The 27223-nt window shown below is 43.7% G+C and overlaps 2 protein-coding genes across 6 annotated transcripts in view; one reads left to right on the plus strand and one right to left on the minus strand.

Moving 5' to 3' along the window:
- Positions 1-18398, minus strand: part of LOC109864905 (sodium bicarbonate transporter-like protein 11) — a 40602-nt gene extending 22204 nt beyond the window's left edge. For 2 of the 3 annotated variants that reach the window (XR_002251511.2, XM_020452967.2), the window contains exons 1-2: positions 18193-18398; positions 572-622 (exon numbers count right to left, since the gene is read on the minus strand). Coding sequence is in view for 2 of the 3 variants with exons in the window: in XM_020452967.2 (XP_020308556.1) it covers positions 572-622; positions 18193-18250 (109 nt within the window). In the remaining variant the exon portion in view is untranslated. Of the gene's footprint in view, positions 1-571; positions 623-5739; positions 5880-18192 lie in introns of those variants that run through there. The other variant, XM_020452968.1, reaches the window with a different exon arrangement.
- Positions 18399-19481: 1083 nt separating this feature from the next.
- ky (kyphoscoliosis peptidase) lies at positions 19482-26711 on the plus strand. Of its 3 annotated transcripts, none has more exons than XM_020452964.2 (7): positions 19516-19619; positions 20679-21464; positions 21802-21940; positions 22621-22738; positions 22892-23083; positions 23774-23964; positions 24236-26711. In XM_020452964.2, exons 2-7 carry the CDS (start codon positions 20712-20714, stop codon positions 25546-25548), a joined length of 2706 nt encoding a protein of 901 aa, XP_020308553.1. In that variant the 5' UTR covers positions 19516-19619; positions 20679-20711; the 3' UTR covers positions 25549-26711. The 3 variants fall into 3 exon arrangements, with proteins under 3 accessions (XP_020308555.1, XP_020308553.1, XP_020308554.1); XM_020452965.2 differs by having other exon boundaries at positions 22672-22738; positions 24236-26441; XM_020452966.2 differs by lacking the exon at positions 20679-21464 and having other exon boundaries at positions 19482-19619.
- The last annotated feature ends 512 nt before the right edge of the window (positions 26712-27223 follow it).

Here is a 27223-nt window from a genome sequence, read left to right on the forward strand (position 1 = left end):
GTCATCTACCTAGTTATTTACTAGTTTGTTTTCTTTGTTACTACCGCTAAAGGCCTGACGGTGCTCATTGGTGTATGAAATGAAGGATTAGCATAAGTAACCACTGCAATCAGTGCATATTAGCTTTGCCCAGAGTGATCTACAGTATTTCTTACCACTGGTCAGTACCTATTCAAAATTGACACATTTTGTCAAACAAATATGAAATATCTCATCATGTGATATAATGTCATGTCACATCCTATCTATCATCCTATGATGTGAAATAATGCAATGTAACATCCTATCTATCATCCTATGATGTGATATAATGCTATGTCACATCCTATCTATCATTCTATGATGTCATGTCACATCCTATCTATCATCCTATGATGTGATATAATGCAATGTAACATCATATCTATCATCCTATGATGTGATATAATGCTATGTCACATCCTATCTATCATTCTATGATGTGATGTCACATCCTATCCATCATCCTATCATGTGATAGAGACCACAGCAGATGAGAGCACCGCTGAGCCAAGGGATCAAAGTCAACAATGAAACTCTGTTCCATACTCACCCATCTCCTGGAAAACATATCCATTCTTTGACCTCCCAGATGATGGAGCCTCTGTGGGGAAAAGAGAGAGAAATATGGGTATTAAAAAAGATGAAATGGTCTGAGTTTTGTAATGTCAACGAGTGTTTTCAATATTTTCACTTGAATCGATAAAACAATCGGTCAAGCCAGCTATAATGTGTACCAAGAGACTGAACAAATCAATGTTGTAAATGTTTAATTACTCATGACATATTTGTACTCTGGCTGTACAACATAGATAGCATAGGCCTTACAGTATACAGATGTAGGATCTTCATTTGATCACCCTGTTGAAGGAGAACTTTCCTGCAATGCTGGAAATATAAAATGTGTAGTGTAGTCGAGGTTTAAAAAGGTTTCTGAAGTTTGTCATTTCCACTTAGAAATGTCATACTTGATTTTCCCTTAAGAAAAATGTATCAACCCCTATAAAAATGTTCATTAATTATAATCCACCTAATAATTCACATTTCCTGTTGCTGCAGGATTATTTTCCTGTTGTAGCAAACTGGCTTAAATTAAGATCCTTCACCTGTATTGGCTATGCTTGGTGAGATGCATCAGCAAGCGTTATGATGTCCCTTCTCTTTATACTGTATGTAAACGATTTTGTTATTTCCACATGGGATATCCTGTCCCCTACGTGTTACTAGGACATAGTGGAACCTGGCACCATACAGTGCAAAGTAAAAGGTTAAGGGTGTAGTAGAGAATGTCCCCAGGTCTCAGTGAAAATGGATCTGACACAGAGTCGATCTGACACAGAGCTGACACAGGGTGAACCCAATGTTCTTGGCATTAGCATGCCTTCAAAAACAGCTCACAGAATGCAGGCGACAACAACAAATGTCGTTCGTTAGCTTTCAAATCCACCGGCAGGCTCGTAGCACTGAAACGCCTGACAGATATACAGCAGCAAGTTGTGTGTAAAGTCATAGCATTGCAAATGGCATTACTAACATGGTTGAAGTAAATTCCATTTAATCTGGAAGGTTTTTTATTTCCTATGAATTTACAGTTTTATGTATGCGTCTGTAAGGAGAAATATTGTATTTTGTAGAATGCCAGAGCACTATGAGAAGATATTTAGGACATTGAAAGAGGTGTCTTCTCATATGTCTCTTATTTGTATCATTGAAAGTGTCAAGACATTTGATCCCCAAAAGAAACACATGAATTCAGTTAAGTTTACCGTGAACCTGACCCCAGATGGTGTTTTAAGGGCATGAGGAAATGTTTGTGTGTGTAGTCAGGTATCTCATAGAGACAGTCCTGTTCCTAGCAAACTACTGGGAGAGAGTAGCCTCACAGCCTTTCTACTATAGAAATAAAAGGACTAGAAGAGAGAAAAAAATTCAGAACATAGCACATCGACTTGAATGGGAGTGTCCGTTCAATGAATTCTATTTCTATGGCTCCAGTATACTGTATCTCTATGGTGATTAGAGGGAAGATTCTCATGCCTCTCCCATTTCACAGGGTTTCACCTCATCAACTGACTGAGGACCTTACGTAACAGGGCCCTTATGTGACTGTGAGCAATGTTAGGAGATCCTATGATATTTTATGCCAGCCTTTTTTGTGTTTTATATAGACGACCACTTGGCAAGTTGAAGTCTTCTATCAATAGTGTATATTTTAGGTCATGAACATCTATAGGTATAATTATTATTATTATTTTTATTTATTTTATTTAACCTTTATTTAACTAGGCAAGTCAGTTAAGAACAAATTCTTATTTACAATGACGGCCTACCAAAAGGCAAAAGGCCTCCCGGGGATGGGGGCTGGGATTACAAACAAAAATACATGAAATAAAAATAAATTCAATTAAATGCATTATGAAGTGGTCATAACGCACTGAAATACTTCCTCTTACAGTGTGTTATTGTCATCTCAGAAAGACAGTGACTAAATAACATCCATTCAGTCTGTTGTAGAAGTTTCCTACGTGAACAGATGTAACAGTAAGGTGTACAAATGCAGTAAAGGATGATCCCTGTGGGCTGGTAAAGTCTTACCAAGACATGTAAATAAAAATTGTAGTACCAATTGAAGCCTACTGTACACCTCCCTCCACTACAGCATGTCTCCTCCCCAGGGCTTCTTCGTGTGCTTGTGCTTGTGGATGTCCTGTTTAGAAGGCCGTCTGACTTCCTGAGGGTGCTATCTCGTGGTGTTGACAGAGATATACTGTCCTGCTGCAGGCCGCATGGCAACTTGGCCATCGAAATCAATCGCCAAAATAGTTACTTTCCACTGCCCTGCTCCTGGTTGTATTCAGTTGCTAAAATGTGTATCTTCCTGTTTGCTTTGGAAGGTGACATTTTTTTATTTTGTTTTTATTCAATCTGCTTTTAATTGACCACATGATCTATTTTACAGTCACATTGCGCTCTGAGGCAGATTCTTGGACTAGAAATAGAGTTTTAAATTTGACGGTTTGATATTCCCAGCATGTTTTTCATTAAAATGGCTGTCTTGTTTCCAGAAAGCCATATGGGGTCTGAGCTAACATGTCTTCAGACAACTGCTGGAGGGAAATTCTATTTATCTCCTTTTATATTTCTGTTCTAATGATGCTGTTTGGTTTGTATTGCCTTCCAAGGTATGATAACATGTCATTCCTATGTTCTCTTTGAGGTACACAGTATGGTAAACTGTATGGTAAACGGTAGGGTTAACTGTACCGTTAATGGTATGGTAAACTGTATGATCAACTGTATGGTAAACTGTATGGTAAACTGTATGGTAAACGGTATGGTTAATGGTATGGTAAACTGTAAGGTTAACTGTACGGTTAATGGTTTCAACTCTCCGAATGACAGCTAATGAGGGAATATTTGTGGTTTGGGGAAAAGTTATTACCTTGAATAAGGACAAGAAGCTAGGTTCATACCTGGGGCGTGGCTCGGAAAGCCTCACTATCGTTGTTTAGGGAAAAGGCTATCAGCTTGAGGCAACTGGCCTTGGGAGTTTAGAAACAGAATAGCCTTGTCCTAGTTAAGTCTTTTCAAATAGTACATTCAGCTAGTTGCAAAAAGTGGGAAATGTTATGAATTCTTTATTCTGTTTGAGCAGTATCTTTTACCCCCTTTGGGATAAATATTATCAAGGTCATAACCCCTCTGGAAGAATGGGATACATTTTGCTAAATCAAATGATTATCTCCCCTTCTGAAATACAGTCTCCCCATATTGTATAATTTATGTGGTTGAGAAATTAAATTAATGAATAAAAAATGCAGGACTACCGTAAACATGAAAAGCAACCGGCAGAAAAAATAGTCGTACTGCCTCACGTGTACAGGGTGTAATAACATTAACGGCAGGTTGTGTTGTGTAATGTAGACCATATCACTACGCCAGTGTGAAAGCAAGACATACAGCTCTTTCTACCACAATACCTTACACCGGTGAGAGTGCTTTTGCATGCCAGGTGGAGTGATTACCTCGTCAAGGTGCACAATAGGTTTGTCTCCGTAAAGATAACCGGACCAATAGTGTATGATTGTGGGGTTTCTGGCATCAGAATCTCAGATGCCAACTACTGCCATTGTGCTCTCCCGTTGTTTCAAGGCACTGAAGCCCTACCCTGCAGCTGTGCTGACGTTACAGATATGCACACACATGCTGTAGAAGAACAAGGAAATCAGTCAAAGTATAGCAAGTTCCAGCTTGGTGCCAATACATGAATAGTAAAACACAACTTCAAACAGTTGCTTCTCCTTGACACCAATTCTGTGTGGCAACGAGGGATAATCCTTTTGGAGGCAAAGAATGTAACGACGAGAAAAATCAAGCTAATTATCTTCTGTTTTTAAGTGGATTAAATAAAACTCTATCTCAAGCAACTGGTTCAAAGTAAGGCCACAGGGAAGAGCGTCTTATCCGCTCCATGAAGTGCCTTATTAAATCATTCCGTATGGTCATGATATTTGTATTATTAAATAAGTCTCAACAAACCATCCCAGGTCTAATAATACATTCAACGAGTGGAAACCTTGAAATTTACCAGATTAGAACATGTGGCTTTTTTCTACTGGATAATCTTACTTAATCCCTTGCCTGAGAAAATTCAACCAGAGCACATTAACCCATGAAGACCACAGAAGAGCCAATACAGGAAGTGGAAAGGGGTGGATGCCCCAATGATAACTACAGAGATTGTCTGAGCTACCTGTCTCATACATATTTTAAGTAAAAGGCTGTGCTATTCATAACTGCCCTGTTGTGCTATTCATATATAGTGCCCTACATACTGTAACTAATTGGTTGGTGGCATGCAGCCGTCTACGTTGTTTGTACAGTGAGAAGTTTGTGTGGTGAAGGACTTGAGTTGGTAAGAAGTTATAGTTCAAATGAAATGAAATCAAATGTTATTAGTCACATCCCCCGAATACAAAAGGTGTGGACTATATGTAGGAATAAGTAGGAGGTTATCTTGGTGTTTTTGGAGGACGACTGTTACAGAGGCACATCTTCTGCCCTAAGAAAACCCATAATACTTTTCACCTCAGGCAAACAGTCCTGCGCCTCAGACAAAGAGTCAGTCACCAAGCAAACAACCCGAGTCATATCAGAAATGGTCAAATACGCATCAGATGATATCCTTGTTATGTTCACCCATGGGCAACCAGAAAATGTGTCAGCCCACTTCAGAATGATAGTTAACGGGTGCAGCTGTACTTCCCATGGCACGGCCAGGGTTCCATTTACAGTCATATTGTAAATATTGACCCACACCATTTGCTTTTGAAATTTCCAGCTGTCCAGGCCAATAAAGGCATCTCATTTAGCATGAATGGTTTCAATATCAAGATGCTGGTGGAAAAATATCAAACATGATTCATTCAGTAACAAGTTGTAACAAGTTGTAAGCACACGTAGATAATGCCACAGATTCATTTAAAAACAATACTCACTCACACATTATACATGTAAAACTAGACAAAAATCAAGGCTTGTTGAAGTGTAAAAGGACAGTCCTACCCTAAAATTCAACTTATTCACTAAACATACAAGACTTCCCTCCGGGTTGTCAGGTGTAAAGTCTAGAAGGCAAATGGTACACGCTTGCACGTCTGGCACAAGGGTTCTCGGGTTGCACAGCAGGGAAACCCTCCAATCCAGGGCAAACTGACTTACCAGATGGCACAAAATGAAGGACCTTTATGGCTTCCATAATTTCCAAGTTTTCAGGTGAGAGACCCTCCCAGGTCAACCCATCATCCTCAGAACTTCTAGTGGGATCACCTCAGCTATACTCCCTATGCCCACAGTCTTCACTGGAGTTCACACTCAGGAAGGGAGGATATCAGTACCTCCCCTAGCACATGGGGAAGGGGGGGGGGGGTGTCAACTCCTGGGTCCTTGTGTCTATCTTTCATGTACAAATAGTAACATGCCCACTTTTTTATATTTGGTAAACCTGGTTAATTTCAATGTCTGTATGGCCTTCACTCATGAAAGGTGCCTATTCAATCAAAATTGATTTCTGGGACAAAGAATAATGAATGCTTGGAAGTTAAAGGGACGTTGCATTTTATTTTTGTGTCTTCCAAAGCACTAATTTATGCAATTTGTTTCCACTAGCATTGCTACATCCAAAAATAACAGCCAAGGGACTCAAGAGATCGGTAATTAACCAGCTAACAATTTGAGGAAAATAAGATCAAATAAACTATCACTTTAAAGCTAGAATCTGCATTTGTAACATGAAGGGAGTTTGATTAAAATGAACCACAGTGCACCGGTCTTTGGCTCGTGACGTGAACGGACAAAAGCTGTGAGGGAGGAGCACCCTTCTTTAATCAAATCGTCGCTCTGTCATGTCGTCAACAAGGCAGCATAATGCATTGTTCAAAACATACAACACCTTTTCCATATAACATACATTTTCATAAAGGTAGGGTACAAGGGGGAATGTAGGGTAAAGTGTTTTTTATCAAAAGCAATCACTTTTGCATGTGAAAACACTGAATACTACTCATTACTCCACATGCTTAACCCATGTCACTTTGGTTTTGAGCCGACTTTGCCGCCAGCCAGAGCAGGGTAGCTATGATTTGTCAAGCGAATACGTATTGATCTTAGCATGTATGGACTATAAGAAGATAGAATAAATCTCATGTCTATCTCCTATTACTATCAGATTACTTTGAACCTGGTAAGAGCATGGATTAGGATCAAATACAAAAAAAATATGAAATGTGACATGCAGCTTTGTACACCTGATACAGATGTTGTTGTTGTTCAATATGTCCCAGAACATCATATTGTATAAACATAGGAAAATAAAAGACAATATGCATTCCGCTACTGCAGTTTTAATTTGTTGGAATGGGTTCATATAAAATCTCCATTCAGGGTATGGCCTGAATAGGCTTACTCATCAGGGAGTGGAAGGTTGTTGTTGTAACACTGTGTACGATTGAAGACATAGAAACCGTTTTCGGCCTTGAGACCATATCTACTGGCTGGGGCCAAGAAAACTGACCTTGATAGGAAAAATAAATAAATGAAGCAATGAAATGTTTTACGCCATAGTCTGAATTTGTCTAAAGATGCATCAGAATATCTGCAGAGCCTCGTGTTTTTACTGTAGGTGCTTTGGATGTGTGTCTTACTGATGACCAAATAGCATAATAATGAATTACCCTGTTCTGTTGGGCTGGTTGGTTATAGTTCCTCCTCCTCCTGGGGTTTGTCCAAGATGAAAAATAGATTTTGGAGTCAGTTTTGCATATCCTTAATTCCTTTTTACTTTTTGAATTTGATACGGTAAAATATTCTCCAAAAATAGTTTCAGAGGGAAAAGATAAAAGGATGGGGGACTTCAAAATCATTTCCCAACCAAATAATGAGCTTAGTGATTTTATGCTCATATTTTTAAAATAGGTCTGCTCTGTTTGGATGACCCTGTGTTATATTTCCATGGATACCTTCCATCGAATTCCTCCTATCGGGATGTAATTACAACTGTCGTACCTGCTTGTTATTTCTGCAAAGGTTACAAACCTTGTAAAACTTTTTAAATTGACATCAAAGGCAGTTCCGCAATACACCGTAGGCTCACAGTAAACTTTCATTTCAGATAGTACAAAGATTGCATGTGTGTTAATAGACCGATGCCAAACAAGTCTAGATAGTAAAGCCTCTCGATGAGATGCTATAGGCATCGTAATAAGGTGGGAAAGGCACTGTGTTACCTCTGTGCATGTGGTTTCATTGCTGGTTTCTGTTGCCAAGTGTGATGTAGCCTGAGGCTAAAGCCAGGGGTCTGGAGCAGCACCTTACAACGGTAGCTCTGAACTATACAAGCTGTCTGAGCTTGAGAAGACAAGGTTCTGCAGGATATACATTAAGTTTACGGATTTATAGAAGAGCGAATAATGAAAACCCCTTAAAATATAGATAAATATAAAGATCTCTGAATCTCTTGAAATATTTTACGTGTAATGGTTGCTGTAGGTTTCACGCTTATGGGTGGCACAAATTGTGAGGGGATTGGGAATAGCATATACATATTAAATACTGTAGTATTTACTATAGCTAAAGCAGTGTGTTTTTGTTGACTGTGGTGTTTTTGCAGATATTACTGTAATATTTACTACAGTGCTTTTTTGCTGATAATACTGTAGTGTTTACTATTGTATAACATGGTTGAGGGATACTAAAGTGTGTATTATATTATTCTACAGTATACTACAGTTTACTATATAATTCTGTAGTAAGTACTGTAGTATTCTATAGTAAACTGTATAATTTTTTCATGTGGGAGATCATTCAAATGTAGGACTGTATGACGGACAGTTGATTTACACAAGACCTCCGGTTCATGGAGAATTTTGCACCCTCCAATTTTTGTTGACATGCACTTGAGCATTCAACCTTAAGCATTTTGGATAAATGGGTAACATACCACTCCCAGTCAGAGTAATCAATTAAAATATAAGCTTTCATACAGAGGCTCCCCTCCTCCAATCCTAACACTAACCATTAGTGGGGAAAATGCTAAACTGACCCAAGATCAGGCTCGAGAGGCAATTTTATCTGACACCCATATGCAGCTGAGCTGTGGAGTCGGACTGTGTGCTGGAGGGAAAGGGAGGCAGAGACCCCATATCACATCAACACAGCACCATCTTGTGGACCAATAGGGAACAGCCTTACTAGAGTGTGTAACTGATCTGTCGTGATCTTAACCAGAAAACTGGCTGTTCATTACTCCAATTAAAAAGTATTCTCTGCTCATATCTGGCATGTCTGTATGGATATTAAATGTTACCTTCATATAACCTCACCCAAAGTGGGATACCGCTAGGTCCAAGATCAGCTCAAACACATAAATTAAAACATATACATGACACTATTTGCTAACATACAGTGAAAATTATACTGTTTACAGTAGTAGTTGCAGAGTCACATGTACAAAGGCTCTGTGCAGGAGCCTTAAAGAGCCACTGAATTCTGGCTAAGCTATTAGATAGATAGAAATGACCGCAGATGTTCAGCCCATGTTAGTGGGCTGATGGACATCTTCAAATCAAACCCAACCTTAATTTACCTGTTGTGACACATGGATGTTCCAAACTCAATTTTTGCAGAGTGACTTTATGATCAAATTATCCTATTTACACTATATACTCAATTTTGACACTAGAATAACTGTTTCTGACTCATAGGCTGTTTCCAAAGGGGTTCCTTGCTTTTTAAAGGCAGTCGCTCTTTAAAGGTGCAATATGCAGAAATTGTACCATCTAAACCACTGTGAAATATATTTTCAAAAACGGCTAATATTGTATTTTCAGCTGTTTGAAGCTAGTGTACCAAACCCCAAAGCAAAAGACGCAAAAACTAAACATAACGAAAAGGAAGCATGGAAATAGCACACATAGAACAGATATACCGCTGTCACGGCTGATTTCCTCCTCTTCGTCTGAAGAGGAGGTGTAGCAGGGATCGGACCAAAATGCAGCGTAGTTCGTGTTCAACATGTTTAATGAAAGACGATAACGTGAACACTACACAAATACTCGCTACGGCTCTAGCAGCTCTGGACAGGCGGGAGACTCTAGCAGCTCTGGACAGGCGGGAGACTCTAGCAGCTCTGGACAGGCGGGAGACTCTAGCAGCTCTGGACAGGCGGGAGACTCTAGCAGCTCTGGACAGGCGGAAGACTCTAGCGGCTCTGGACAGGCGGAAGACTCTAGCGGCGCTGGTGCCGGCGCTGGTGGTACTGGGCCGAGGACACGCACCTCAGGGAGAGTGCGGGGAGGAGGAACAGGGAGTACTGGGCTCTGGACACGCACAGGAAGCCTGGTGCGGAGGGCTGCCACCGGAGGGCTGGTGCGTGGAGGTGGCACTCGATAGACCGGACCGTGCAGGCGGACTGGAGCCCCCGATACAATACTATTAATTGATTCTGTTTAGTACACTCTTGTAGGTAAACAAATGTGTGTATATATATATATACAGTTGAAGACGGAAGTTTTGGTTGAACCTGGTTGAATGCTCCCGGTTGCCCTGCCAGTGCGGCGAGGTGGAATAGCCCGCACTGGGCTGTGCATGCGAACCGGGGACACCATGCGTAAGGCTGGTGCCATGTACGCCGGCCCAAGGAGACGCACTGGAGATCAGATGCATAGAGCTGGCTTCAAGGCACCTGGCTCGATGCCCACTCTAGCCCCGCCGATACGAGGAGCTGGTATGTACCGCACCGTAACACGGTGCCTGCCCGGTCCCTCTCGCTCTCCGGTAAGCACAGGAAGTTGGCGCAGGTCTCCTACCTGGCTTCGCCATACTTCCTGTGTGCCCCCCCAAGAAATTTTGGGGGCTGACTCTCGGGCTTCCAGCCCTGCTTCCGTGCTGCCTCTTCAAACCGCCGCCTCTCTGCTTTGGCTGCCTCTAAGCTCTGCCTTGGGGCGGCGATATTCCCCCGGCTGTGTCCAGGGTCCATCTCCATCCAGTATTTCCTCCCAAGTCCAATAGTCCTGATTGCGCTGCTCCTCCTGCCACTGCCTGTCACAACGCTGCTTGGTCCTGTTTTGGTGGGTGATTCTGTCACAGCTGATTTCCTCCTCTTTGTCTGAAACAGTCCTATCTGGTGCAGAGAACACAAAGACAGGAAACTATCACCCACAAAGTACCCACAGAATATGGCTGCCTAAATATGGTTCCCAATCAGAGACAAAGATAGACAGCTGCCTCTAATTGAGAACCAATCTAGGCAACCATAGACATACACTATTCCTAGAAAAGAGACCATAAACATACAAAACCAAAAAACACATACATCACCCATGTCACACCCTGACCTAACCAAAATAACAAGGAAAACAAAGAATACTAAGGTCAGGGTGTGACAACCGCCTCTTAGACTTGCTTTCAATGAGAATGACAGATCAATAACTTACATTTCTATGTGAATTTGATCGGGTCGCGCAAAAAGTTACATATTGCAGCTTTAATAGCTTTTTTAAAATTATTTTTTTACCTTTATTTAACCAGGCAAGTTAGTTAAGAACAAATTCTTATTTTCAATGACGGCCTAGGAACAGTGGGTTAACTGCCTGTTCAGGGGTAGAACGACAGATTTGTACCTTGTCAGCTCAGGGGTTTGAACTTGCAACCTTCCGATTACTAGTCCAACGCTCTAACCACTAGGCTACCCTGCCGCCCCAGGGGCACTGATTGGTGATGTTTGTGAACCATGGTGCATGGTCAGCGGGTTCATTGCAGGGACAAAGTTTTTCACACAATAGCTACTGTAAGACATGAAACAAATTCCATGTCCAGTACAGACAAACTGGGAGAAACACTGTCTGGAATACTACTATAAAAAATATATATATATTTGTAAACAATTGTAAATTGTATGCTCTCATATTTCCAATACAAATATAGAAAAAAAAGAAAAAACAATTGAAATGGCTTCTGCATGCTCTCTAATTTCAAACCTTGGGTACAATTCAATCTGTATCGCCTAAGACAACCGCAAACTTCAAGGAGTAGGCCATTCAAGGAGTTGGTCTAATGGGGCTTCGTCATGCTATCAGCCCCCCCCCTCGCTTAAGGAAGAATAGAGGAGCAATAGAGAACAAAAGAGGAAAGCTCTACCCCTGTGCCATGTCATCATAACAACTCACTGGAGGAATGTAAACAGTGAAATCATTTACTGAACTGGAGCTACAAATGTATAACCAAATTCCCTCTGGACAAATAAAGCTATTTTATTTTAACTGGGTGCATGGTCAAGTACAGATTGAACTCATGTTAGATCAACAATCCAGTTAACAATTTAATAGAAACTTGAAACTAAATATGCACACACACGGAGGGACTCAATGATCTTAAATCACAAATCATACCAAAGTCTGAATGAGGTGGTCAAACACTGACAATAACACTAGGCCTTAATCAACTACAGTACTTGTCTTTCCTGGATAAGTCAAAAAACAACTATACTCCCCGCAGTGAATAAGATTGTTTGAATATGTTCTACAGTTCAGGTACTTTTTCATTCCATACTGTAATATGATTGTGTTCAGTACAGGAATACAAAAAAAAATGAGGGCAGTATATGGAGATTTATGACCGCATGATTCACTCCGTGTCCATTCCTTTGTTCGGAAATCACTGTATGCTTTTTAAAATGTCTTTCAAATAAATCAGTTTAAAATGTTCCCATCAAGATGATCTGATTCAGACAAAACTTCAGAATAGCACATACTGTAGCTACAGAATTGTTAACGGGATATGTGACTCTCCATACCCTTTACAGATTAGCAAATGGCAAGCTGCGGTGGCTGCCTGGGCGTGGGGGATGCGGTGGCTGCCTGGGGGTGGGACCTGCAGTGGCTGCCTGGGTGTGGGGGATGCGCTGGCTGCCTGGGCGGGATGCAGTGGTTGCCTGGGCGTGGGGGATGCAGTGGCTGCCTGGGTGTGGGGGATGCAGTGGCTGCCTGGGTGTGGGGGATGCAGTGGCTGCCTGGGTGTGGGGGATGCGGTGGCTGCCTGGGTGTGAGGGATGCGGTGGCTTCCTGGGCGTGGGGATGCAGTGGCTGCCTGGGGGTGGGACCTGCAGTGGCTGCCTGGGTGTGGGGGATGCGCTGGCTGCCTGGGCAGGATGCAGTGGCTGCCTGGGCGTGGGGGATGCAGTGGCTGCCTGGGCGTGGGGGATGCGGTGGCTGCCTGGGCGTGGGGGATGCGGTGCCTGCCTGGACGTGGGGGATGCAGTGGCTGCCTGGGCGTGGGGGATGCAGTGGCTGCCTGGGTGTGGGGGATGCGGTGGCTGCCTGGGTGTGGGGGATGCGGTGGCTGCCTGGGTGTGGGGGATGCGGTGGCTGCCTGGGGGTGGGGGTCTAGTTGAAGTCTAGTTGAAGACAGAGGGCGGCCAGGTTTGGTGGGTACCCCCTGCCACCTCGGTCAAGCACAGCTTGCCTCTCTTCCCAGACTTCTTGATGAATGGATCTGGTCCAAAGTGGACTTTTGAGACCAGACTAGCTAAACGAGGGCTGCATAGCGTGCTAGCCAGGGTAACTCGTCGAGGTGAGCTAGCTATTACTAGCTATTCCTACCTGCCCACGATGGATTTTCTGGGGTAGCTCTCCTGTTTAGTATACAGAGATTTAAGTTGTTAAGTTATTCTAAACGGGGCCTCCCGGGTGGCGCAGTGGTTAAGAGCCACCAGAGACTCTGGGTTTGCGCCCAGGCTCTGTCGTAACCGGCCGCGACCGGGAGGTCCGTGGGGCGACGCACAATTGGCATAGTGTCGTCCTGGTTAGGGAGCTACATCGCTCCCGTACGGGCGTGGGGGATGCAGTGACAGGGATATCCTTGTCTCATCGCGCACCAGTGACTCCTGTGGCGGGCCGGACGCAGTGCACGCTAACTAAGGTTGCCAGGTGCACGGTGTTTCCTATGACACATTGGTGCGGCTGGCTTCCGGGTTGGATGCGCGCTGTGTTAAGAAGCAGTGCGGCTTGGTTGGGTTGTGTATCGGAGGACGCATGACTTTCAACCTTCATCTCTCCCGAGCCCGTACAGGAGCGATCTAGCGATGAGACAAGATAGTAGTAACTAACAATTGGATACCACGAAATTGGGGAGAAAAAAGGGGGTAAAATTTTAAAAATCAATTAAAAATAAGGTATTCTAAACGGGCCATGCTGTGGTCAAAGAGGCTAGATAGCCTAGCTTATGCTGACTAACTTCAGCTAGCATGCTTAACTTAGAGCAAGTGAAACTTGCAAGATTTCCCCAAGCGTTATGGCAGTGAAGGAAACGGGGTTGGCATGCACCTCTGATAAAGAAGCAGTCCCCCGAGCACTTGGCTGGGCTGACCCTGGAGCAAGAGGCCTTGGCACGGGTCTAGGTGACCCGTGTGCCCCTCCGGCAGAAAACAATGTGACAAAAATGCCCCCCATGTTTGGCAAACAAGGTACTATGTCAGCCATTGCCAGAGCCCCCTGTGCCCGTAAAGGTGCCAGGCTTCATGCAGCCTATACAGTCTCAGGGAAGCACAGCGTATGTTGGACGCTTGTCCATGTTTATTGCTGCCCCCTCTGTTACTCCACATTCCACAGTCTTCACAGGGTTCACAGTTAAATAAAGGTTAAATGAAAAAATATACTTAAAAAATTCAAGGGGTATATCATTCTCCCCAGAGTGAAAGTGACAAGTTGGGTCACTGTCCACAAGGGGGCGCCCCTCCCCCATTGGTGGCTCATTATTGGGATTCCTTGTGGATTCCTGCCTGTAGCTCATTAGTCCCTATGAGGTGTCTAGTGGTACAGTTTATTGGCTCTATAGGCGATTAGTTGTTGGTAGCGGAGTTGAGGAAAGGAGCAGAGTTGGATACGACCACCCTATTATCCCACACGCAGTCTCTGTGGTTATATGAGCCCCCAAATAAGCTGTCTGTCTCCAGTTCAACGCTTTTCATTCCTGGGAATTCAATTCAATTACAAATCGCCCATGTCTGTTACAACAGAAAGGGTACATTTTTCAGAGCTGTCTGTCCCATTCCCAGCTAGGTTACAAGGCTCTTTGTCACCAGTACCCATGACTGGTCGGTAGGGTAACCTCCATAATAACGTTTTTTCTCTGGGTCTATTTTTTATGTGTGCGGTCCAGCACTGGGTTCCAGCCGGGTTACCTGAACGCATCTTACCACCTAAACTGAGTGAGGTTAGTTGTGACAACAGTACCCCCAAGTGGCATGGCCAATCGGGGTACGGCACTGATCGCCGGAGCCCGTGTACCAAGAGTGGGCCGTGCTTTAGGCAAACCTTGCCACATAAACACAGTTGATTCAACTGAGTTCCACAGTGTTCACAGGTGTTAAAAGTGTTGTCTCCCGTATATGAGTTCTATGAAAAGTGTTCCTTCTCCATGCTCTGACACGTGGTTTTCAAGAGTGGTTGAAATGGAAGAAGAACCAATATCTCCCAGTCCACAAGGTGGCATCCCGCCCCATCAGATGGTACTTCACAGGAGTCTCGCTGTCTGCTCCGACCAATGGAGCGCATGCGCAGTGTCGCCCTGGATCATGCTAACAGTGATGTCAGGGTACAGGCTACAATTTGTTGTGTGTCCCGCACACTTCTGCAGCGTCATCATATCGACTGTTCATGAGGCGTCAGAGCCTGTTTTGAGGAAATATCCTCCCTTCTCCAGAAGCAGGCAATCCAAGTGGTTGCTATGTGGAAGATCTGGGACTGCTGGTACAGCCGGTATTCATGGTGACGAAAAGAGGCGGGACTTTGCATTGTGTTCTAGACCTAAGTGCCCTCAGCAAGTACCTCAGAGTCTACATGCTCAGAATGCTCACGAGCCGCTGGCTGTTACAGCGATTGGCTGGTGGCGGTGGAGTCGAGGGGGCAAGCATTGTTACACACATCCATGCTACTGTCCCATATTTCGTCTCTAGGCTTCATAAGAAACCAGAATAAGAGCTGTCTGACTCCAGCTCAGTGCATTCTGTTTCTGGGTCTCGAGCTAGACTCACTCGCGTATCACGCTTTTCTATCCCCACGGAGGGTGTCCGGGTTATGGCTTTTTTAGCCACATTTTGGCTGGGTAACACTGTGCGCTTACGCCACTGCCTATGCCTACTGGGGAAGATGGCTTCTGTGAGGAAGTCATTCCTGTGTGGCTATTGTTGATACTGTGCTAGCCCCTCACCTGGACGCATCTCGCAGCCTTAGCCAATCACTTCAGGTGTCTCTGTTAGGCCTACGGGCCATGACCCAGTGGTGGGACCCTCTGTTATTGTCAGGGGGCTCCTATGGGCTGAGTTGTATCCTGCAAGGTGATCACGACAGATTATCCAGAGTTTTTGTTGGGCCGGCTGGTGGCATGCATCAACAGATGGGGAGAGACTGCCTCCCTCCTAACCTTGGCTCTCTCCCTATTGCTGGAGAGCAGTGCGCACATGCTTTCGCTTTGGAGGATGCAGATCTTTTATCTAGGTTGGACCATCTCTCTCAGGAGTGGAAGTTCTCTCAGGTATGGGACATTATTGGCAGGGGGCGATGTAGATCTTTACGGATGGGAAATTAGGTACAACACATGTTTAGCCCCTGGGCTTGTCGAAGAGCGGTATTAAATTGAAGGAATGAATCCAAGCCTCACGCTTCTCACCTGTGGAAGGCGGGCTTCCAGTGAGGCGCAGATTTCATTGGCCTTGTCAGGCATGATTGTAGATCCTTCAACCGTGCGACTCCAAATAGTATGTTGTACCTCTTTTCCCTCCTTCACTAAAGAGTAGTTCTAGTCATAATGTTACGATCGGTACATAAAACATTTACATTTTTGTCATTTAGCAGATGCTCTTATCCAGAAGTGCATTCGTCTTATGATAGCTAGGTGAGACAAGCACATATCACAGTCAAATATGCAGGATATGAACCGTGTATTCCAGCTAAACAATGGATATATAGCATTTTGCAAATAACACATACAATCTGAATAAAAAAATCTGAGAACAGTCATATTTTACACACACACACGAAGGTACCCATAAGCAATTCTAAAAAAATTGGTGAATATAACGTTTTGGAAATAAAGTTTTCATTTCCAGGTACAAACCAAGTGTGATGGAGAGAGAGGGTGGGTGTGTGAAGGCCGGTATATTTCTGCTTGGGAGAGAGGGTGGCCCAGAAGGGTAAGAGCCTAATTACATACACCTGAATATAATTAGCTTGGAGGTTAGGTGGTGGCTGTTTTAACCTGGCTTCGGCCAGATCTGTTTTTTAGTCTGGAGCAGCAAGAGCTGACATGCAGGGCCCTCCTTATACTGGGAGGGAAATTAAACCCAACTGGACAGGAACCTACCGGATGTTACTTGGCCGTAGACCTGATCCCAATAAGGGCAAGTCTGTTGGATCTCTGTTCTCTTTTGTTGGATATGCCGGTAAACAGCTTAGCTGTCCATTAGCAGAGAGGGACCGGAAGACCCATGTAGAAAGGCTCAAAGTGGAGCTAGGTGTTGGCTTGGTTTTATTGTTACTGATACACTCCTCGTTTGGAGAATGACCGGACCAAGGTGCAGCGTGGTAGGCGTACATTTTCTCTATTCATGTTCCACCAAAAACCAATAAACAACACAACGAACGTAAAACTTTTTAGTGCTAAACCTGCAACAAACAAACACAACAACAACAACAACAACAAAAAAGTGCACAGTTCTGTAAGGCTAAGAAACTATACAGAAAACAAGATCACACAAAACCAAAAAGGAAAATGACAACTTATATGTGATCCCCAATCAGAGACAACAATAGACAGCTGCCTCTGATTGGGAAACACATATGGCCAAAAGCAAAGAAATAGAAAACATTTTCCCACCCGAGTCACACCCTGACCTAACCAAACATAGAAAATAATAAGGAGCCCCCCCCCCACCATTTTTTTCGTTGATGACACAAACAAACCAAAATATATTTTTTATATTAAAATAAAACTATGAAAAAAGGTGACTGAACCTTTAAGATAATAGTTTTTTGTTGTTGTTGCACAATGTCTCTGTGCATTTTACCAGTAGGCCTATGTTCTCTTAACTACCCACTGTGGATAGGCCAAGTACCCCCAGGGGTCTGAAAGGGTGCCTGTAAACGTTGAAGAAATACATTCTACATTGTCACCTCACTCAAAACGTCCTTTTTTGGGGGAGGCTAAAACCATGATTTGGTCAAACAGTAAAGTGCATTATCCACAGGAAAAATGTGTTCCGATCATGTAACATGCAATTACAGGAAAAACACAGCCTTGGAAGCTTCGCCCCCATGTCCCTGTCGAAGAGAGGAGGGCCTCAGCTTTCTGTAGGTATAATTTGCATTTCCCAATATTCAACTCAATAGCAACTATTTTACAACCAAGATATTTTATATGGCTTTGAGACACAGTATGTCCCAGTCCGCCCCTGAACATTTATCAAAATACTCCAAACTCAGTCCATATGTCTAACTTGACTGCTGACAATTAACAAGCTTTCATAAATAACCCATATCCAGTGTTTCATAGTATTAATCATCATTGTACTTGAACCATCATCAAGTCGTTGTAGACCGTGAGATACACAATACACTCTCTTACCTTCCAAAACACTATTCGCTGTGATGAGTACGACCCCCGGCTCCTTCTCAGTTTTCATCTCACCGTCAAGGTTGTTGTTTTGTCGTTTTGTCAGTCACTTCAGAGTCAGAGGTTGCTGGACACAGACCGTAAATGCTATGTGAAGCTATGAGACGGTGTGACAGAGACTCGTAAGGCTTTGTGGGATGTGTAGCATGAGTGGTTACTGTCACAAAGCCAGCCAGGCCCCACAGGTAGAAAGTACAAGGGACTATCAATGAATAACATTTCACAGTCTTCTTAACAAATCACAGTGGAGTTGGTCACTTATGCTTGAGGTAAGAAGGGGGGGGGCACCTTTGATATTTAAATGTAGATGACAGATTGAACGAAGGACCTTCCACTTACCAATGGACTATCTCACTGTTATACTAAATGTTCTGCAATGGACCACCTTGGTTGTGGCTGCAGGACCAACTGCTGCAATGGCACTTAGCAGCCTGTGATGTAACAACTCCTAAATTCCATCAAAGACAAGGGGTGGGGTGTGCAGCCATATATATTGAGCAAACAGTAACACCTTCAATGGCTAAGATGGCACCAACAGATGGCGCATCGCCTAGAGCTGCTAAAAAACATTCTCTTTTTGTCTAGTGCTTTTCTCAAATGTGCTTACTCAGTTTGTTTTGTGCATCACGTCATACACCTGGGCAGAAATATTGGAGTATGAATATGTGTATGGGGTACTCACTTTCCACCCGACTGTAACAAATTCCTGGAGACGGCGGAATAATGGTCACAGTTGTAAATATGTATATATTATAAGTATTGTTATTATTATATTAGATTTTTCTTGTTTCATTCACACCTCCACTGTTGGAGTTTGGATCTTAAGTATTTCACTGTACACTGCAACTACATCGGTGACCGTGTGCGTGTGACTAAATAAAAATCTAATCTAATGCTTTCAACATACTTATGTTGCCACTCATGGAGTTTATCTCCCACACGTGGAACATTTCTCAGATAAAACTACAGCTCTGTCAGCCTAAAATACAGTACTTTCAAATGTACCACAATTGAAGTAAACAAACAAAAAAATGTGTTAGCATGAACCCAGCTCACCTCTAACCTCCCCAAAATCTCACACCTTTCCCAGAGCCCCCCCTTGGCTCCCTTCTGCAGCTCCAGACCCTCAGCCCACCCCTACCCCTGGAGGGTAGCGCTCGTGGAAAGTTGTGCCATTGGTCTCTATCAGCTGCTTTGTATATTTTTAGGTCTGTCATCCCCTCGCCGTGGAAACCCTACACATCCCAGCCCCGAGGAGAGACACACAGAGTATAAAACAGACACAGGTTCGGGAGGTGAGATCTGTCAAGACATAGATGGAGAGAACACAGACAGACACCCAGACAGATTTACCATTGCTGACAAAGCATCAACACCAGGTAGGAATAATTTATCTTTATTGGGATCCCCATTAGCTGACACCATGAGGGAAAACTAATCTTCCTAAACGCAACAAAAATACATTACTCTCTTACCAATCCATTTTTGAGGATTTATTGAGATCATCACTTGAATATGAGGCATGGTGTGCTTCTACATGGTGTGCTTCTACATGGTGTACTTCTACATGGTGTACTTCTGGGCATTATTACGATTCATTTGCAAGTTATTATCTGTATAGTTCAGTTTGAGGTTATCATGAAACTCTGCAAGCTGCTGCGATAAGACAAAGGGCTCAATTCAATCTGTTGCGCTGAAGATCCACTTTATAGTGCGATTGACAAAGGCAATGAAACTGCATTCACGGTAAACGCTGCATATGTCAGCTCAATCGGAAGTTACCAATACATTTTAATGTTGATCTTCCAGGATACCTCGGCGATATGGATTGAATCCAGCCCTAACATAGACTAACATAAGACTAACTGTACAGACTGCTGCTACTGTATATGATTAACATAGCACACACTAAGACAACATTGTCTGCACACAGCACAAATCATCTGCAACTCACATATTGCTGTCACATTTTCAGAAACACACAGAGAAAACTTGTATTTTACCTTAATTAACATGTCAAGTGCAATAGCATGGTCTCTCTTCGTAATGACTTCGTCTGTCATTTATTTGATGCGTTTACAGAAGTATATTTGTGTGTATGAAGGGCATATGAGTACAGATGTATAGAGGAAGTAGATATCGTAAAGCTACTATTTACCCACACAATCAATAGCAACCATCTGCTTTCAGGTATAATTTGATGCCTACATTTTTTCTCCAGCAGCATTGCCTTGAGTGTGAACCTTCTTTTTTACACCATTGTCTTTTTTGAAAATACCAAGTTCAGTCTGAATTTAGTATTATTTGCCCTTCACTTCACAGTGCAGAGGTGCAGATTCAAATAACTTTCACTCTTATTGCAGTGTTATTATTTACACCTCTGTGTCCCAGGATCAGTAATATTGCGTCTTTAATTAACAGTTATTTTTCTCTCTCAGTTTTCTGCTCCGATATAACCAAAACTGGAAACGATGGGCAATGTTCTTCACATGAGGTCTGTAGAGGTCCCTTTCCAAAAGAGATCCCTCAACCTCCGCAGCGTCCATTGCCCCCTCCCTACCAACAATTACCAACAGCACTACTGCTACAACAGCAACAACAGCAACAACACTAAAGTGACCGAGGAGGAGTCCTACCCTCAGGCCACACAGAAGGCCTCAGGTCAGGAGGTCAAAACTGGGGAAAGTGGTGAAAAGAAAGCCTCCAAACCCCAAGATGGCCACTCTAAAGACACCTCAAAAACAACGTCAGATGACAAAAAAGGTCCGTCAGTTGTCCAGCAAGAGTGGAAGCTGGAGGTTCTGTCACTAAATAACAGCAATATCATGAAAAGCCACAAAACTGTAGCGTCAACCGTAGCAACCAAAACGACAGTGGCAACTGTTGCCGGTGCGGCCCAGTCCAAGACTAGTTCTGTGTTTCAGAAATGGGCTGCCATGGAGTTGGAGGTCCAGAGACCCATGACCAAGCGACAGCTGTCAGATGAGTGCGCTGCTTACTCCCTCAGGGTGGTGAAGAAGAGTACAGTGAGGAGGGAGGAGGGGGACATACAGAGGGATGTGGAAGGACCAGCCCCGGTGAAGCCCAAACTCCAGCCAAGACCAAGGGAGAGCTCCAGTACAGTGAAGAGTGGAAGCGTCTCAAAAAAAAAGCTCAAAAAGGAACTCTTTGCCACCACAGAAGTATTCAGCAGTGTGGATAACCATGCCATCAATACTGGAAAAGTCTGTTTCTAATAGTGTATTATTTTTGTGTGTACATGTAGGACACCACTGTGTGTGTGTGTATGTGTATGTGTGTCTATGTATGTATTTGTACATCTCAGCGTGCGTGTGTATATTTGTATATGCTTTTGTATATTTGTGCACTTAAAATGCTTGAGTGAGTGTGTGTGAGTGTGTGAGTGTGTGTGTGTGAGTGTGTGTGTGTGTGTGTGTGTGTGTGTGTGTGTGTGTGTGTGTGTGTGTGTGTGTGTGTGTGTGTGTGTGTGTGTGTGTGTGTGTGTGTGTGTGTGTGTGCATTTAAGTTTATTTTTCTCCATAAATCCTGTTTGTTTTCCAGTTGCTCAGTCAAAAGATCTTCTCAGTTCCGACCATCACCCAGACCATCTCCCAGACCATCACGCAGACCATCACAGAAGGAGCACAGAATGAGCTGGAGAAACTGAGAGCCATCTGGATCTGGCTCTGCCACAACATCGGTCAGTAACACACACACACACACTTTTAACAGCCGTACACTCCTACACACCTTCTCAATTATCCAACCCACGGCTTACTCACGACAGCGCAGCGACACTGCAGCAACCTGCCAATAACATAACACCACTTAGAACACTGTGCATCAGAGAGCTTTACTCTAGAGCCCCATACTAAAAGGTAAGAGTTGGTCTCATTAGGCTCTTTACCATACCAGATATACATCCCAAACTTTCCATCCCTACACAGCTGTCCTAACAATGCTACCCTAAGGTCTTTCCACTGCGTATATACAGGGATCAGCTGTTGGTGGATGGGACCTTGCGGTTCAACCTAACGAGGACAGACGTTCATTAAAATAGACATTCATTCATCTCACTCTGGGTCCACTGGAAATGTTAATGAAATAGCCGCACAGTTTCAGTCTGACGTGATAATTGGCCTCGTTATCTAATTAAATGGGCAAGCAGTCTCGTGGTTATAGTGGGGGATTAAATCCTTATAATTCAATTTAAGTTACACTGTGTCTTTTTTCACATGTCCCAATGTTAGACATGGAGTCTTTCCAGGGAAGTTGATTGCAGAATACCTTGATCGTGACATTTAGAGTTATGCAAGATAGTGGCATAATTCTCTACATATCCTTCCCTAAATGTTATGGGGTGGGCGGTTCTTTTTGCAGAGTACGACGTAAGTGGCTACCTTGGCCTGACGGACAAATTGTGCTCCCCAGAAAGGGTCATTGAGACGGGTCGGGGCGTGTGCTGTGGGTACTCCAGCGTCTGCATGCAGATGTGCCAGTAAGACAGCATTTGGTCCATTGAAAAATAATTTGTAAAAATTAAATAAAAACACCAAACACATTGACAATTGAGTGGTCTAAAATTGCATGCCATTGTCAGTAATAAACACATCAGGCACTCCACCCTTACATGTTTCCTGCTTATTTGCAGGGAGGCAGGAATCGAATGCCAAGAGGTGTCTGGCCATGGCAAAGGTATTGGGTACAGGCAAGGCCAGAGCTACCAAAACACCAAGTCTCTCCACATGTGGAACGCAGTGAAACTGGGAGGCCACTGGTATCTACTGGACGCATGTTGGGGAGCAGGGAGAGTAGACATGGACAACAAGGCCTTTATTAAGAGGTGAATATGAGTTCCAAGTAAAGCAATTGGCCTACATGATTGGTAACTGTGCTAGCACAGAGTTAAGTACATACTATACTGTTGAGCACAGAACATTTATTATGTTGACAAGCTGCCAATAGATGCAATTGAATCACTAAGAATAGCAAAGAACTAGTGTCTGATTAGCTATTCTAAAATAAACCTGTGGGTTATTTGTGCATGGAATGTCAAGAACCGTGTTACTTGATAATGATGAAAACAAGTAATGATGATTGCCACTCATTACAAAGGCTATTTTTGTAATGGACCAATTCTAACAAGGTGGTCCACAGGACCATACATACAACAGTACTAGTGCCAAATAAGACTGGAATTATCTCACTACAATCATGTAAAAATAGAGTTCCAAAAAGGATTCTCCGGCTGTCCTCATATGATAACACTTTTCGGTTCCAGGTAGAACACTTTTTAGTTCCAGATGTGGAAAGTGCTTTACAATGGAAACTAAAAGAGTTCTACCTGGAACCAAAAAGGGTTCTTCAAGGGGTTCTGCTATGGGAACAGCAAAAAAAAACTTTTAGGTTCTAGATACCATCTTTTTATCAAAGAGTGTACTTGTGGAATTTATTTTAAAAACACTACTCCCAAACTTTGTCACTTTCGATTAGCATTAGCATTAGCTTTTCTGCTATTCTGCTTGTCGTCCAGGTACGATGACTTCTACTTCCTGACAGACCCTGAGGACTTCATCAACTCCCACTGTCCAGATGAGAAAGAGTGGCAGCTTCTGGACGATCCCATCCCATTGGAGGAGTTTGAGAAGAGGGTTCTAAAGACCTCGGAGTTCTACAGACTGGGTCTGACCCTCCTCCATCCCAAACACTTCCTGCTGGTCACAGGTCAGTCCCGCATCCATATAAAACAAAAATGGCGGCATAGTCCATAAAAAACTGGAGACTAGTGCTCAAGGTTGAATTATACAACATAAATGGTAGGCTAACACATTGTTGAAAGTGGACACTGTTCACAGAAGTTATTCACAGTTCACAGTCATAGAGTAGTTGTAGATGAATATGTCATTGAAGAGTTACCATTGAAGAGGTACCATCATTCAGGCCTATACTGTACAATATGTTGATTTTGCTAATTGCTGTTTCTGTTTCTGGTCAGAAAATGGTGAGGCCTCGGTGTCCATGAAGTTCACCAAGCCTGTCGACTTCACCTACCAGATCTCTCAGCGGAGCGGCTGTGAACCCAAAGCGGTCAATAGCTCATCTGGCCTGCTCACTGTGACCCGGGAGAGCATGAGGTTACGACTGCTGCCCCCTACAGGTGGCACGTATGACGTCATGATCTTTGCCCGGTCAGGCAACAACTCAGGGACGTTCAGCTGGGTCTGCTCTCTCCTGGTGGAGTGTCCAGAACAGGAACCAACTAAAGAACTCCCTGAGAACCCCTTCTTGTCCTGGGGTCTGCAGCGGAGCGCAGAGAGCCTGGGGGTGAAGAAGTGCAGCAACGGAGCAGAGGCTGCGGTGTCGGAGACTGGCTCCTTCGAGCTTGTCCTGCACACCTCCAGACCACTCATGATGCTGTGTGAACTGACCCAGAAAGATCTTGACCCGTCCATAGCCAAGAGGTGTCTGGCAACTCAAATCCAATCTGACCGCCTCACCTGTAACGTCCTCTGTCCCTATCTAGGTTACTATCGGTTGTCTGTGTTTGTTCGGAACTACGAGCGGCCCCAAGACGGCTTCCAGAATGGAGGCAACTTCCTCTTGCACTGCACAGGAGGCGCTATCAACCTCAATGAGCTCTTTCCCCCTGCCCTTAGCACTGCTTGTGGGCCTGGCATCCGGACGCAAGACGCTGGCCTCTCCAAGTTCAGCCACACGGGGGCGCTGGTGAGCACCCAGCAAGGCAAATGCAACATTACCTTCCAAAACCAACAAGACCTGGAGCTCCACGCTGTGCTGTTCAAGGAACAATGCAAGAGACTGGGGCACCCACTCTGCCGGCACGTCTTCTTCACCTACAACAGCAGCAAAGTGACCATCAGCGTGGCCCTACCCGAGGCCGGAGTCTACAAGCTGGGCCTTTACGCCAAAACCTCCACTGACCAGGACTTCAGTCTGCTATGTGACTTTGTGCTGTGCAACAGCTCAGGAAGCAGCTGGCCTCCGTTCCCCTGCACCTACACAGCCTGGCAGAGGGGCAGCGTGCTGTTTGAGCCCCGCGGGGGTCTCCTGGAGCCCCTGTCCTGGGTGCTGTTCAGGGTCAGGGTGCCTGGGGCCCAGAGGGTGAGCGTGGTGGGAGAGCAGCTGATGGAGCTGCAGCTCAGTAAGAGCCGTGTGTGGGAGGGAGAGGTGTTCACCGGGGCCAGCATGTCCCAGCTCAAACTGGCAGCCAGCGGGGGTGGAGGGGGCTCCACTGACATGACCATTATCATGTCCTTCGACGTGCTGAGCCAGCAGAACGAAATGTAAAGCGGTAAGCAGGTGGGCGGGGAGGCGAGGGATTAATAAGAGACTGTATAAACAGGTCTTTTACCATAGCCTTGTTGAAGCACAGTAAAGCACGGATGGGTTAGGCTCAAGGAATAAGGTGCTCCATCAGAAATACCTTGTTTTGACAGAGGTACTGAATGGCATAAATGTGAAATTATTTGTAGCTTTCGTTTCTGGTTCCGATTTGTTTGTTTGTTTAGTTCATCAGAAAATGATATCTGACTATGCCTCAAAGTTTCCTTGCAAGGTGCTGTATGAAACACAAATTCATTCTTCCTGTGTATAATAATTATTAGTATGGACTTTGCTGCTCTGTATAAAAATGTATTTAGAATCATTACCATTTGTCAGAATCCTATTAAATTAGTAGTACCATGAATTGCTGAATGCTTTATGAGCTGTGCAATTATGGATGAAACAGTTATTATATTTACAGTACCAGTCAGAAGTTTAGACACACTCATTCAAGGGTCTTGGGTTGAGGTCGGGTGATTGTGGAGGCCAAGTCTTCACTATTATTCTACAATGTAGAAAATAGTAAAAATGATAGTTATTTTATCCTGTGCAATACTTTGATCCTATATTGTCTGTTACACGTTATTGACTTGTGTTTTTACTGCTAAAGAAGGTGCTAGTGGTTAGACTTAGTGTAATCAAGTTTTCAAAAGGTTCTGGTCTCTTGAAGGTTAATAAAACCCTTCTAGATCACAAATCATTGTTGTTTCCTTTTTTATTCAAGTCTTTTTTTGTCTAGATGGGTGTTTATCTCTATATTAGTGTCACGCCCTGACCTTAGTATTCGTTGTTTTCTTAGGTCAGGGTGTGACGTGGGTGATGTATGTGTTTTGGTGTGACTTGGGTGATGTATGTGTTTTTGTACTGTCTAGGGTTTTTGTATGTTTATGGGGTTGTTCACCATCTAGGTGTTTTATGTATGTCTATGGTTGCCTAGATTGGTTCTCAATTAGAGGCAGCTGTTTATCGTTGTCTCTGATTGGGAACCATATTTAGGCAGCCATCTGCTTTGGGTATTTTGTGGGTTATTGTCTATGTCTAGTTGCCTGTGTTTGCACTCAGTATATTATAGCGTCACGTTTGTTTAGTGGTCTTCGTCTTCATTAAAGTATCATGTATTCACATCACACTGCGCCTTGGTCTCCTCTGTACAACGAACGTGACAATTAGACTCCCGTTGGATATGATTTTTTTCATTATTGATAGCTTATATGAAGGTGAAATCAGTGTCTGAAGCCCTTTACACCTTTAGCTTGTACTTGGCCTCTAGCACAGAAACTCATTTCATAATGAACACTATGTACTGATACTGTATGTCTAAGTAATGCAACACTATCCCATGAACAGTCTTCTTTATAAGCTGTTATGAAATCTGAAGAGTTATGAACCCTGGCTCTGTGGACATTGTCACCACCTCACCATCAACTTATTTTTGGTTTTATTTTACATCTGGGTTGTGGATCTCACCTTCTTTACTGTTGTGTCAGTTGCTATGTCAACAGCGAGCTCAGCATATTTTCCATTAGTCAGCCTGCCTGCTAGATGATGTCACCCCCTTGCTAAAGCCAGACATAGTCTTTTAAATGTGTAGGATCTTAATTTGAGCCATTTTGCTATACCAGTGAATTATGTAGATTAT

This window comes from Oncorhynchus kisutch, linkage group LG19, assembly GCF_002021735.2.
Source record: "Oncorhynchus kisutch isolate 150728-3 linkage group LG19, Okis_V2, whole genome shotgun sequence".
In the NCBI taxonomy this organism is placed as follows: Eukaryota; Metazoa; Chordata; class Actinopteri; order Salmoniformes; family Salmonidae; genus Oncorhynchus; species Oncorhynchus kisutch.